The sequence below is a fragment of the Chrysemys picta genome, chromosome 8 (genome assembly GCF_011386835.1).
Source record: "Chrysemys picta bellii isolate R12L10 chromosome 8, ASM1138683v2, whole genome shotgun sequence".
In the NCBI taxonomy this organism is placed as follows: Eukaryota; Metazoa; Chordata; order Testudines; family Emydidae; genus Chrysemys; species Chrysemys picta.
In genome coordinates this window covers 65,922,664-65,937,541 of record NC_088798.1, presented here as the reverse complement: position 1 = coordinate 65,937,541, position 14,878 = coordinate 65,922,664, and the positions used below count along the sequence as shown (strand labels likewise).

General features: G+C 49.0%; 1 protein-coding gene across 2 annotated transcripts in view; it reads left to right on the top strand.

Annotated features, from left to right (window-relative positions):
• Positions 1-14,066, top strand: part of NOTCH2 (notch receptor 2) — a 146,960-nt gene extending 132,894 nt beyond the window's left edge. For both annotated transcript variants that reach the window (XM_008163149.4, XM_042851028.2), the window contains 7 exons: positions 55-265; positions 4,880-4,976; positions 5,419-5,587; positions 7,619-7,920; positions 8,358-8,505; positions 9,142-9,239; positions 9,911-14,066. In XM_008163149.4, the coding sequence (XP_008161371.3) occupies positions 55-265; positions 4,880-4,976; positions 5,419-5,587; positions 7,619-7,920; positions 8,358-8,505; positions 9,142-9,239; positions 9,911-11,230 (2,345 nt within the window). In that variant the 3' untranslated portion in view covers positions 11,231-14,066. The remainder of the gene's footprint in view (positions 1-54; positions 266-4,879; positions 4,977-5,418; positions 5,588-7,618; positions 7,921-8,357; positions 8,506-9,141; positions 9,240-9,910) is intronic.
• The last annotated feature ends 812 nt before the right edge of the window (positions 14,067-14,878 follow it).

Here is a 14,878-nt window from a genome sequence, read left to right as displayed (position 1 = left end):
AGGCTGCTGTCCAAAAAAGCACTTACTTTGCTGTATTTTAATTGGAATTTTTAGGTGAACCTTGGCTACCAAAGAAGACCCAGTTGGTTTACCTACTTGCTGTGGCAGCTGTGATCATCCTTTTCATCCTGTTGTTGGGTGTGCTTGTGGCAAAGAGAAAGCGCAAGCATGGCTCTCTCTGGCTTCCAGAAGGCTTTGTTCTACGCCGGGACCCCAGTAACCACAAGCGCAGAGAGCCAGTTGGGGAAGATGCAGTTGGATTGAAGTAAGTCTGAATTGGGTCATTGAACGCCTTTATGCGTGCTAGGTTTTTGGGAGCCAACCAAACCACCACGTAGTGCATAAATCCCTAATTAAAGGTACTTACAACTTTGTGGGGGTGGGGTAAATTTACACATCAGGCTAAAATTTCTCAAGCTTTTTCTCTGTTCAGATGTTCAGTTGAGATGATCTTTCATTTGATATCTCATTTAATGTTACAGATGGAAGCCCCAGCCCATGGATAAATTTAAAACTAGATTGCATAAAGCACCAGAAAACCCATTGTAGGTAACAGTCTTGCACTACCCTCTAGGGGATGGACTAGATGTTACCTAACAGGGTTGGTGTCTGACTCTGTGAATTTGAAATCATGAAGGGTGATTGTGCAGAAATAACAAAACGTCTGAAAATCACATGCTCTTCATTCACTTTACTTGACTTTCCACTGAAATTAACCAAGTGCAGAGCTCTGGATGTACCCTGCTATCACTGGCTTGTTGAAATAAGTGCAGATAATGGGCCATATTCATCCATGATGAAACTCCTATAGAAGTCAAAAGTCAATAAATGGTCCAGTGTGTGTGTTTTAATGAAGGATTAAAGATGCTGAAAACATGTCTCTCTAACTTACTGATACATGCCAGGAGTGTGACTTTGGTCCCCCTCTAGTGGCTAGAAAGGTTTACTGTCTCCAAGCTAATGGACCAGTCCTATAACTAATGCAGTACAGGCAAGTGCTTTTAGAGCCAGAGGTCTGGGTTCAGTCCTGGCAGATAACCCAGCAGGGGACTTTGCTGCATTTACACATTTATTTCAATGTGGGGCCATGTAAACAGCTCCAAATTCAGAAACGTGCAAATGAGCATATGTCTACTGGATATTTGGAGTGCCCGCCTCATGCTTCTGCATGAACACGTCACATGTGCCCATTTACTGAAGCTGCACCTTTTCAGAAAGCAAGGACTTCGGTGCCAGAAATTACCTCAATAGAATGTTGGGGTTAAGAATTTACAAGTAAAAGCTAAGGAAGTTCAGAGCTGTGGTTACCAAGGCAGCTGTCGCTAGGCTCTCTTGTGTCCACTCTACTGTAGCAGCCACATAGCACATTTCAGTTAAGATTGCCAAACAGTTCACTTCACAATCCTTCAGTTCACAAGGCAGCGTGCTAACTGCACCGTCCCTTTGGTCGCTTCCCTGGCATGCCTAGCTATCTCTGCAGGCCAATCTCCTGAGTACGGGAGCAGTGGCTGCCTTGCATTGGCAGGTGTGCTAGGTGGGAGAAGGCTCCTCGCTCATTGGTGCTGGCTACAGAGATTGTTCCTGCCTCTGCTACTTGTGTTGGGGAAAGCTGATTCCTTATGGAGGGCTATGAATGTTTGCCAGATTCCAAACCTGCTTGCTTGTGGTTTCCCAGGCAAGAGGGAACACTAACGCTGGGAAGTTCTTTGACCCCAGGGACAGAGAAATGTAGCCATTGGACATGTTTGAAAGAAAGGCTTATCCCTCAGTGTCCAAAACTTTGTGCTGTCAGTTATCAGGCCAGATAAAACACTTGGCTCTGGTCAAAAGCTGCCTCTAAAGCCCAGTGCATCTGAGGCCAAGACACAGGCATTTTCAAGGCTAAAATCCAGGAGATGTTCAAACATTCCCTCAGGACTGCATTTGATATCTGATGTTGCTGCCGGGTCTCTGGCTACAGCCCACTTGAAATGTTCCTGAATTCTGGTCTTTGTGGCCAGGAAAGGGTTATGAACTTGCCTTTGAAGGCGCAGACCTCTTCACTTCCAAGAAGGTTGAAGTCTTGTAAAAACTGAAAGCTACGAAGTGTATGGCCAGGACTCTGGGCTTCATTCAGCCTGTTTCAGGCAATGTTTGTTTTGATACTTTGGGGCAGGTCACAGTAATCCTACTGGGAGTTAGCTACCATCAGAGGACACTCCTTGGAGAATACAAAGACCTTCCCCAGCTGCTGGTGGGGTGCACTTTGGCAACAAACTTGAGGATGCACTGATGGACCCAGAGCCAGTACTGCAGTACTCAGATCCTTTTCCTTTCTCTTCTACCCCAGCTTTGGAGACCATTTGTCCCAGCTGACGAACGGGGTGCCATTTGTTTGGGTTTTGGAATTTATCACGCTGGAGTACTCATGCAGTGTGAAGCCAGGCCAATATCCAACCCTTCTTCCTTTTCTAGGGCTCCCTCATATGGAGAATATTTGCAAGAGGCAGACATGGCTCTGATGGAAATAGGAGTCACAGAACCGATGCCAGAGCTTTACAGAAGGACAGGATTTTATTCCTGGGATTTTCTCATCAACAAAAAAAATCATAGCCTAGCCCCTATTCTGGCCTTCTCCAAATGGAATGAATAACTGAGGATAGTCTCATTCTGCATGGCTTCTCTGTGCACAATAATCCCTGCTTACAAGCCCCATGTGGGTTTTAGGCCCTCGGCCTTAAAAGTGCTTGCTTTTGCCTCCCAATATGGAAGAACCATGTCAGGTTCTTGGTGGGCAAGAAATGACCAGTGCAAGGTCCTTCCCTGCACACTGGGTATTGACATAGTGTGTGGAAATGATTGTGATTCATCTGTTGGAGGAGTGTCCATATCTGAGCAAATGGCTCATAAGAGCTCAGTCGGACAGCAGGGTAGTTCACACTGCTGCAGGAGACCTGCACCACCTTCAGATCTGAAGTTAAATCTTCTTTCATCACATTTTACATCCTATCCCTCATAAGGGCCACTCTGGATTCCACCAAGTCTCCAGCCTGCTTGCTGCAGGACAGTTTCTGAGATCTCATCCCAGGCTAGATGGCAAAAAGCCTTTACGTCTCAGGTTCAATGGAAGTCTGTTATGCAAGGCTATGAATGCCACCTTTGCAAGGGTGATTAAATCAGATGTTAAGAGTGCTTAAAGTGTATCTAGGACAGTATTTCCCCCTTAGCAGGTCCGGCTCCCTCTGTCCCAGTCATGTTATTCTCCCTACTACTCCCTGCTGGCTGTGGGAGCTGTCTCCCCACCAGGTCCATGGTTATCACTGCCACATCCATCTGGGTAGTCTCTGACAGTCTTGCTCCCGGGTACCCCTTTTCAATTGGCCTTCTCCTAAGGGGGTAATATCTTCTTACACGGCCCTCCTCTTGGCATCAACAAGAAGCCCTTTGCCTCCTTTTGGCCATGGGCCTCCCATGTTCCTTCCCTTGCTTAGCCACTTCCCCGGGGCCAGTCTTGACCCCAGAACTGAGGTCCGGACACTCCCTTCGCAGGTGCTCCTGTTGCTCACAGGCCCAACATGCCCATCCCTTCCTTGTTCTCCCCACAAGTGGGGCTCTCCTGGGCTCTACCTTCCTCCTGTTCTCTGGGTGTGGTTTCTGTCGCCTATCCCAGCAAGGGCACTCTGCCTTCCAATGTCCTTGTTGCCCACAGGCATAGCATCCTCCCAGCTTCCTGTTCCAGGTGCCTCTCATTCCCTCTTGCTCCGTGCAATTTCTATGGACTCCCCTTTGGAGCAACTTGAATAGATTCAGCTGCTGCTCTGCTAGTCGGGTCATATAGGCCTGTAGGTACTCTTGTGCCTCCCATTGTCTCTCTTGGGTTTCCAGTACCTGGAGCAGCAGAACCTGAAGCTGCCCTTGCTGCTTGTCGGCCCCTTTATGCAGGGGCACTGACTTTGAAGTCCAGTCTGGGAGGGTATATAAGCCCTCAGCAAAACATGCTTCCACATATTGTGTTTCCACTGTCTCTCAGATAGTCTCTGCAATCTCTGTGACAGGCAATTGTCCCCGCAGTCTCTATCCTTTCCTTATATCAGGGGTGACCGTGTGCCCACATTCTCCACCATGTGTGACAGGGTGTGACTCACCAGTCTGACACCACCTGCTGGCCGTCCCAGGGATCAGCACTGCTAGCCAGTGCACCCTCTTTCGGTGATACCTCACCCACTGTCACTTCTGCTCCTGGACCCAGGTTGCTCCAAGGACTACAGCATCCTCTTCAGGACACAGCCCTCCGGTTGTGCCACACACTGTGCTCCCCCTTCTGGGGGACAGTACCACAGTTTGACTGTCCAGCCACTTCCTCAGTGGCGAGTGGAGGAGGGACCCACTACTCCAAGTCCCGGCCCAGGGACCCTGTAGATGGCAGCCACATGCTGTGTCCCCGCCAACGTCTCAGTCTACTTCCCTGGGCCACTTCCCCGCAGCCGCAGCACTATCTCCACCCTTATCTCAGGGCCTCAGCATGCTAGCAGTCAGCCGGGAGCTTGCTCTCACTCCCCTTATCCTGCCCAGCACTGCTCTGTCCAAGGTGCTAGCTTTTTTTCCTCTTGCAAGGCAACCAGTCCTCCCTCCTTGAGCTCCAGGGTGCAACTGAACCTGCTCTACCCTGCAGCTCTTCTTATATGGGCTTGCCCAGCCCTGATTGGCTGCTTTCCACGCAGTCCCTCTCCTATTGGCTGCTTTCTGCGCAGCCTCCCTAGGGCTCCATTAAACCCTTACCAGCCAGTGTGGGGCAGACGCCCCATCACACATACACACAACAAGTTAAACTTAGAGTGTTAGTGATTCCACTCTCACTTTGTCAGTCTGCAATGTGACATGTGTTCTTCCATTTATTTAGGAATCTGTCAGTTCAAACTACAGAGGGTAATTTGACTGACTGCAGTCTGAGCGAGCACTGGACCAGCAGTGGAGGACCTCCGCCTAAGAGAGCAAAGGTAAGAGGTGCTAGGCATTGAGCACTGCCTTCTAACCACTGAGACTCTTCTTGTTCTACCTAGGATAAGGTTTGGTACTTCTGTAACATGCCCCTCCCTCAAAATACACCCTAATCCTGAACGTCTGAAAACCTTCTAAAAGTTAACACTGTCCAAATCGCAAATATTAAATTCAGGGCAACTGCTCCGGTGCAGAACAGGAACAAAGTCACTTCATGCCAGAGCCCCTTCCCGTACAGACCTCCAGACTGTAAAGGAGGAAAGAGAAGCTTTGCCAATGCTAACCTCTTTGTAAATCCAGGTCAGTTCTTGCACAGTGGGAACTTCAACTTCAAGAATGCCACGCTGAGCAAATGGAGACACTTGTTTTAAAAACCAGTTTTGAAAGTGTCTGCTGCTATTTGAGTTGTTTTTGAAGTTAACTTTTATTTTCCCTGTGCAGGCTGAAGACCAAGCTTTGCTGTCAGACGGAGAGGAGCAGGTAGATCAGCGCCAGTGGACACAGCAACACCTAGAGGCAGCTGACATCTGTGGGACCCCATCTCTAGCCCTTACACCACCACAGGAGGATCAGGAAGTGGATGGGCTGGATGTCAATGTCAGAGGGCCAGGTCAGTACACGGTGTCTGAGGTAAACTGTTGCACTACATACAACTCCCAACATTAGAACAATTGCACCTAAAACAGTGAGAACTTGTAGTCCTCATGCAGGGTAAAGATGCAGAACATGCAGAGACACCAGCAAAATTACACAATGTTTGACCAAGAGCTAAGGCAAGAGAGAGAGAGACCTACCATGCAGTCTAGAAAAAAGACTCTGGGGAGACAGACTTGTGGTCTGCACTGCTTGGAATATAGCGTGAAATAAAGGAAGGGAATTCACAGTATCAGAAAATGGTAGGACAACGAACAATAAATACAGACAGTCTAGGAAGTCCGTTAAGGCAATAAAACTCCCAGAGGAGGTGGTCAAGGTACCATCGCAGCAGAGATGAAGGATGAATTGCTGTACTGGAAATAACCAAGAGCAGTGGTGCTGGAACCCTTTAAATAGTGGGGGTGCTGAAAGCCAACCCCCTTGCCTCTGTCCACGCTCCCCCCCAGCTGGGGCCGGGAGCAGTGCTGTGTCTCCAGGAGGGGGTGACCTGGACAAGGGGTACGGCTGGGAGTGGGCACAGGGCCTGTAGCAGAGCCCCGGGCACAGGGCCCACAGCTGGGACCCGCATGTGGGGCCAATAGCAGAGCCCCAGCCACGGAGCCAGCGGCCGGGACCCCAGGAGCAGAGCCCCAGGAGTGGGGAGCCAGGTGCACGGGGCCAGGGAGCAGGGCCAGCACCCCAAGAGCAGAGCCCTGGGAGTGGGGCCCCAGGCACAGGGCCAGCGGCTGGGAAGTGAGGCTGGCAGCCGGGACCCAAGCCCCGGGCTGGGGAGTGGAGGCCTGGGTGGGGGCCACCGGCCCTACGTAACACCTGGGGGTGCTGCAGCATCCCCCGCACCCCTAGTTCCTGCGCCTATTCCCAAGAGCTCATCTAATCTGGTAGCGGTGTTACTGCACTGATCTGTGCCAGCAATTGCTGAGAGGCAATTGAGCAGGGTTATACTCCGCAAGAGCATGTAGTCTGCATAAAAGTGGTGGAGGCGGGGGAGGATTTCCTTCTGACATTAGAGAATGAGTTTATACCATTAATTTGCACAAACAAGAAGACATCTACTTAACAAGCAGCCTTTGTCAGCTGTGTGTATATGACATTCTGCTATCTCCTAGGGACAGAGGAATAATATTACAGCAGATACTGTAGTGGTCTTATGTTCTCTGATATGTCCTCACCTTTAGTACCAAGATCAGTTTTGGTCACCATAACTCAGACAGCCCTTGTGACTTTCATCTTTTCTGTTACTGGCAGTCTCCTAACTAGAACATCAAGTGATCACCTAAGTTTAGGAAGAAACTTTCCCCTTATGCTCTAGTATTTCCCAGTTGACTAGATGCATTGAGAGTGTTCTGCTGGCCTTTGAAGTGGTTAGTTGAAGCTCTCTCATCAGCTTGCATGGCCCTGTGTGATCTGTTCTATGCGGAAGTGATTCCTGGGAGCAAGAGAATTGGCTGTGACTTTTATCCTGGCTAGTACAGCAGTAAAGATGATTTTCGTTTGTATACTGTAATATCTGGGGCATGTTCTGGAACGTTCATACTCTGGGCCTGGTCCAGTTCTCATCCAAATGTATGGGAGTCTTTCCACCAATTTTAATGATTATTGGATCCCCCTTCTTTTAGTGCTGTTGTAACATCATCATATTTGCTTTCTGACCCCTGTGATAGCTACTAAGTGGGAAACAGTTATGAGCAGGAAAGTTTCCTTGGTGAGTATGGGGCCTAAACAATCAGCTTCTGCAGGCTCTAAGCTTTCATTTGAACTAAGTTCCTAGTCCTATGGTTGGGAAGAAAGCCTTCCAAATGTGAACAGTGTAACACAGCGCGAATAGGTAAAATGGAGCTGCATGTGCTGACGTGGAAGGAAGGGATTGTCACTGGCCCAGTGCAAGTGCACAAAAGGAGAGGATATATGGCACTGGGAACAGGCACAATCTGCTTTCCTTTGCTGTTATGCAGGTGTTACCATTCAAACTTCTCTTCTGTTACAGATGGGTGTACCCCACTCATGTTGGCATCTCTCCGTGTGGGCAGCTCCGAGATTAGTGATGAAGATGAAGAAATGGAAGATTCTTCAGCAAATATAATAACAGACTTGATTTATCAAGGTGCCAACCTGCAGGCCCAAACGGACCGTACTGGGGAGATGGCACTGCACTTAGCAGCCCGCTATTCAAGAGCAGATGCGGCAAAACGCTTACTAGATGCTGGTGCTGATGCTAATGCACGAGACAACATGGGCCGGTCTCCCCTTCATGCAGCCGTGGCAGCTGATGCACAGGGTGTCTTCCAGGTAATCCATTAAGGGAATCCCTTTTAGGACACTGGCTGAGATAGTGGCATTAGGCAACTGCAATGCATGGCATCATCTGCCTGCCGACCCAGAAGGATGTATCTGGGCATGTACTGTGTCCTTGGCTATCCTGCTCTCAGACTGTGAGCAATGCATTGGCTCAAGGGTGAAAGGATGAAGGTTCTTTGTAGGTCTAGTTTCTTCAGATATTAGTAACTCAAAGGATTACACACACACACACACACACACACACACACTCTGTTACATGTAGTAATTCAATTTTCACTTGCTTTTTTGTTAATATCTTGCATATTCTGAGTCCTCGAATTTCGGCCCTGATATTGCTACATGAATACAAAATTTCTCTGAAGTTTCTTGTTAATTCTCAGTCTTATTTCTTAATGGAATTGAAAAATCACTCTTCCCCTGTGCCTCAGATCCTGATCCGTAACAGAGTGACGGACCTGGATGTGCGGATGAATGATGGCACAACCCCACTAATTCTGGCTGCCCGATTGGCTGTGGAAGGAATGGTGGCCGAGCTGATCAACTGCCAGGCTGATGTCAATGCAGTGGACGATCATGGTATTGCGGGGCTTGGGGCTTGAGGGCTTCTGTGTTCAGCACCATTTCTCAGGGTGTAGAATGGGAATGAGGAGCTAAAACCTGCACTGTAGCATGAGCTATTAATAACACTGGAGCTAGCAGAATAAATAGGGTAGAGGGTATTCTATACAGGTGACTTCTGTGGTGATTAAGTGTAGCACACTGCAGAATGACTGGCCATCATAGGGTGGGTTGTTTGGAGATGCCTGAAATGTATGGAGGAGAGCTGAGGGGACACAGTGGTGACGGTTGTGCTGAGACTTTCTGCAGCATCTCACAAGCGTACAGAACATGAGACTCCTGGAGAGGCTGTCCCATTGCACGTAGTGAGATGGAGTCTCGTGGGAGGTTGGACTGAGACTTTCTGCAACGTGCCTTGCGGTTCTGGGTGTCATGGAGGGAGCCTGCCAGGACTTTCTGCAGCTTTGTGGGGACAGATGGGTGTATCACAGGTGATCATACCAAGGTGTAGCTCATCACAGAGGCTGCAGGGCTGATTACTGTACTGGAAAGAGTTGTAGGTTGCCAGGCTTGGCAGTTCCCTGGGGATGCTGTATTACACCTCTCCCACTTTGCTCATTGGTTTGTTGCTGAAGGGACTGAATTTCCCCACAGGTAAATCTGCTCTTCACTGGGCTGCTGCTGTTAACAATGTGGAGGCAACATTAGTGCTGCTGAAAAACGGAGCCAACAGAGACATGCAGGACAACAAGGTACAGTTTGTATATGCTCAATAGGGCTGTCCCTTCACACATGGTCTGCACTGCTGGTCACTCAGCCGCGTTTCTCTCCCACTAACTCCATGCTTTGCAGTTGGGCCGTTGCTGTTGGAAATGATCTAGGCCAAGATTTTTCAAAACTAGGTGCTTGAAGTGAGGCTTCTAAATCTACACTTAGGGAATTAAGTGACCTGACTCTTCAAAAGTGCCAGGTACCCAGCAGCTCCTATTGACCTCAAATCCCACTTCTCACTCCCTCTTAGCCATGGCTCAGATTGGTTCACAGGTGAACCTAGGTCTCCCACATTCCAGTCCAGTGTCTAACTACAGGCCGTTCTTTCAGCTGGGGGCTCAGTTCTTTCCCATACAAGCCTTTGCTGACTGTATTCTTGTTTGGTTCCCTTCCCACTCCCCCATTTCCAACGCAGGGAGTTTTTCTCCCTTAGCTCACTGAGCAGTCCCTCCTGAAGCCGTGCTGGCTAGTTCCTGTCCCTTGGATTCTCTCTCAGTGGAATTGTAGTGAATTTTGTGTGTGGTGTATTCCGGCTCTGTTCCACACTCACAGATTGCAGTTCCTCCTATTGCCCCTCGCTCAGTCGACATTGTTTCCCCTAGATCCACAGTAACCACAAAACTGTTGAGATGTCTCCTCTTTGTGCTTTCAGGAGGAGACACCACTGTTCCTGGCAGCGCGGGAAGGGAGTTTTGAAGCAGCTAAAATCCTGTTGGACCATTTTGCCAATCGAGACATCACAGATCACATGGATCGCCTCCCCCGAGATGTGGCACAGGACCGGATGCACCATGACATTGTGCACCTTCTGAATGAGTACAACCTGACCCATAGCCCTTCTGGGCACCCTGGCACCATGCTGAGCTCAGCCCTCTCGCCAGTGATCTGTGGCCCAAATAGGTCCTTCCTCAATTTGAAACATGCTTCCTTAAGCAAGAAGCCAAGAAAACCAAGTGCCAAGGATGCAAAGAGGAAGGGGAAGAAATCTGTGAGTGAAAGCAAGGGGCAGTTTTCTGAGAGCTCAGTAACCCTCTCACCAGTTGATTCCCTGGAATCCCCCCATGCTTTTGTATCTGAACCAATATCGTCTCCAGTGATGCCATCACCAGGGGTTTTACCTTCATCCCCACACACACAGCACACTGCCACATCAGTACAGGCTGCGCACACCATGTCCTTCTCCAACCTCCATGAGCTGCAGCCCCTGGGATGTGGATCCAGCACTGTGCTTCCTTCTGTCAGCCAGCTGCTTTCACAGCACAGAATCACCCCTCCAAACTGTGGGCTCGATCGACTCAGGCCAGTTAACATTTCTGCTGAATGGATGAGTCGTATGGAAATGAATGAATCCCAGTATAATGAGATGTTTGGCATGGTCCCCCAGGTAGTGCATTCTCACCCCAGCATGCCTCAGCAGAGTGGCATGATTCAAACCGATGTGAAGCACGGCGGAGTCTCCAGAGTGTCACTGCCACCTATTATGACTTTCCAACTGGTTCCCAAAGGTGGCATAAACCAGCAGGCAATGCCTCAGCAGGCACAGGCAAACTGTGCTCAGAATATAGCTGGTCCTCTTAGTTCCATGTACCAGGTACCAGATCTAGCTCAGTTGCCAAGTGCCTCCTTTCCCATGGCAGTGATCCCTCAGCAGGATGGACAAGTAGCTCAGACAAACCTCCCAGCCTATCACCAGTTTCAGAGCTCAGTGGGAAAGTACCCCACTCCGCCATCACAGCACAGCTACTCCTCCTCCGCCACAGAGAGGACTCCCAGCCATACCAGGCACTTGCCAGGGGAACACCCATATCTGACTCCATCACCTGAGTCACCTGATCAATGGTCAAGCTCGTCTCCGCACTCTGCCTCAGATTGGTCTGATGTGGCCACCAGCCCCAGCCTCGGCAGCAACCAGCGAGGGCCTGCAGCACATATGTCAGAGCAGCAGCGGAGCAACATGCAGGTTTATGCCTAAAGAGGTTCTAATGGCTGCTGAAGCTGAGCTGGCTGCAGTTCTCATGACAGTCACCCAGGATGGAAATGAAGAACCATTTTAGTGTTCCAAAGTCTGAATGCACCCACCCACCGTCCGCTGTGATTGCTGTAGGTTTTATGCTTCCCGAATCAGAGAAGCTGGGAATGGGGAAGACCTGTTGGGCCACCTCTAGCCAGTTCCCCAGGGACTAGTGTGTTTTTGCTCTCTACATGAGATTCTCTAGACTTTGTCCAGTCTGCTTTTAAACTTATTCCACCACTTTCTTTGAGAGACTGTTGCTCAGCTTAATGCTTCTTCTGGTTAGAGCTTTCTCATATTCAGCCTCAAATAACAGTAATTTTACCCTATTGCTCTTCTGACACTTCCTTGTTACCATTCCAAATTCCTCCCTTTTCCCCACAATTACTGGTCCTGACTGTGATCTGAGCTATCACCCTCCCCTGGCTCTCCTAGACCAATGTCCTGAACTCCCCCTGCCCGTTAACCAAAACGCCCCCATAGACATGAGGACAACTGTCTAGAGCCACCTCCCCTGCACTGCCTAGCTCTTCCCTAACGCAGTGCCCAGGCCCTCCTGAACCCTCGCCTACATGAGTGTGTGTACAATGTTGACTCTTCCAGCTGCCAGCCCCGAATTATCCTCAAACAAGTCTACATGGCATTCTCCTCCTCAGAATACCTGGTCAGACTTCTACCTCAGCTTCTACCCCCGAAGCTACTGTCTTCCACAGACAGGTCAGACCCCTCCTTCACACTACTCTGCAGTGAATTCCAGGGCTCAGGGCCGGCCCACAGAGGCACTTTGTCTCAAAGAGGAGACTGCCCGGAAAAGAAGCAGTAGTTTAGGAAAACCCTCAGTTTAAGCATGAGGAAGTTTCCTGACCTCACACCACAAATTCCTGATCCCATTACACAGTATCACAGCTAAGAGTCAAATGTGTTTGACACTGGTGCTCTCATAGACTCATAGACTTTAAGGTCAGAAGGGACCATTATGATCATCTGGTCTGACCCCCTGCATGCTGCAGGCCATAAAACCGTCCCTACCCCTTCCCTGGACTCTGCTGTTGAAGTCCCCAATCCTGTTTTTAGTGACTGCAATCGGCAGAGACCCTCCTGCTAGAGATCCCTGCCCCATGCTGCGGAGGAAGGCGAAAAACCTCCAGAGGCTCAGCCAATCCGCCCTGGAGGAAAATTCCTTCCCGACCCCAAATGTGGCGATCAGTAAGACCCCGAGCATATAGGCAAGAGTCTCCAGCCCGACCCCGTTAGCCATTATACTATTTACCCACCATTGCTTGGCTTTCCTTGACTACTATGTTTTACCATTAAACCATTCCCTCCATAAACTTATCTAACTGTATCTTAAAACCAGACAGGTCCGTCGCCCCCACCGTTTCCCTCGGTAGGCCGTTCCAATATTTCACCCCTCTGACGGTCAGAAACCTTCGTCTAATTTCAAGTCTGAACTTCCCCAGGTCCTGCAGGTTGGGTGTTGTCTCTCTGTGCTGTATCATGATGTGGCTAGGTTGTAATCATGTATATGCAGCATTTTTGTCCTTTTGTACCATTCACCTGTGTTTAATGTGACCCTCAATCCTGGGGATAGGGCATAATTGCCCCTTTTATGCCCTTAGGAGGTGATCGGAACAGCCTAATACAGTGCTGTCCACTAAAAGGCAAGAATGCTAGCTTCTTCTTTCTAGCCTTTAGTTAGTTGCACCTCATCTAAAATGGGAAGTGGGTTAAGTTGGAGACCAAATAGTTCAGAAACCATCATCTGAAACATCTGAGCAGATGGATTAATTGATTCTGCTCTATGCTTCAGCACATACCAAAACTGCACACTTGTGATGCTGTTACCCGTATGATCCCACAAGACAAGTAGGAATTATATTGCAGCTTCCTCTAAATTTGTAGTGGGTTTACAGAACCCAGCTTTCATCAAGCCTTAACTGGACAATAGAGCTGCTTCTCCTCTTGTCCAGATCTCTGCACTGCCCTGTGAGAACACTTCCCTGAAGGGCTCTGGACAAGTCAAGGATAGAAGTGTAAATTCCTAGAAGTTGCATTAATTCTACCTCTTCGGGCGATCCCTGCAAATGAACATTCCAAAGACATTTTTGAGCACTATTTTGCTGCCAACAAAAGACAGAGAGTCTGCTCCTCTCTGAGCAGCAGTTACTGCACATTTTACCAGGTCCAGTATTTCGAGTGATACTTTTATCCTAGTAAAGTTAGGAGCACAATGCATTTTCTTTTGATTTTTGACTCAAAGGTACATGAAGGCAGGGCCTTGGCAGGAATCATTCCATGGGCCACCTTTCTGGGCTGAAGTTGTTGATTGTTTTGTTTAATGCTTTCTGACGCACACAGCCTCTCTTCCCCGCCCACACTGAGGTGTGTACTGTGAAAGAGATACAGCTCAGCCTTTTGGGGGCTTGGGACTGAAATAATCAAGGATTGCTTAAATACATGCCAAAGAAACGAAGGGCTTTTGCTTTTTAGCCCTAAATAACCCCAAGTGCCTTTTAATCTTTGGCAGCCATTGCAAGGCAGGTATGTTCTTTGCATCTGGTGTGTTTGAACGATGTCCCTTTCTGCCTCTTTTATACTTCTGGTAATGCTGAGATCTCGTTAAGGTGGTATTATATCTCGTAAGCAGTAACCATTCACACAGCAGCATTTTCCTACAGTAATAACAGGAAAATATGTGCTTATTTTTACATTTTAAAAAAAGTTTATTATAAAAATAATTGCTACAAAATGTATAAGCATTTTTTATCCCCAAAATAAAGAGTATACGTCCAGTGTCTATGCACCGGTGTTTTCACTCGTTGCCATAGCTGCGAGCTGCCACTCTGCCTGAACTTATACATGGTCTCGCTTGGCCAATTCTGCATGGTGTCCCCTGCACCTCCATCTCGAGCCAGGGTACAAAGAGCCCACACATTATTCAGTGTTCACCCCTCTCCTGATGAAACCCTTATCCCCCTCCTAAGGGGGAGGAAATCTCCAAGGTTCCCGTCAGACTTATCCCAGATTGGTGTTAGGAAGGGCACCACCACCACTGCACAACAGACCCTGGGGCCAGTACCCAAACCCCACAGATCCCCAGCCAGGGATTGGCAGGAAACTAGGCCCATCCATTCCCAACCACCCTGGTGTCAGCTGCATTCGGGATCCCCCTTAAAAAAGGGCTTCTGTCCTGGATGGGGTGTCCTGTGACACTTCTCAGGGGCACTCAGGGTTGTGAGGCACCTCACCACCACCTGCCCTTGGCATGAGGGCATCTTGTCTGTGCCTACTGTGGATCAGCTCCCTGAAAAAGCCAGCCTCTGACAGCACAAGCACTGCCTGCCAGGCCTCTGCAGGCTTCGCTCTCTGTACAGGTTAACAATCGGTACACGCAGGCCCCAAGCATCCCTGTGCAGTGCCTAGCCCCGGACTCACTGAACACTCACAGAGCTCTGATTCTCTCCGAACAAACACACACCAGCTTACTAGATTCAACTCCGGATACCCACACTGCCTCTTTTTTTATATATATATCTATATAGTGAAAACAAGAATCAGTTTATCATCAACTGAGAGTCAAGTGATAGTGGGTAAGAATATTGGAAACAA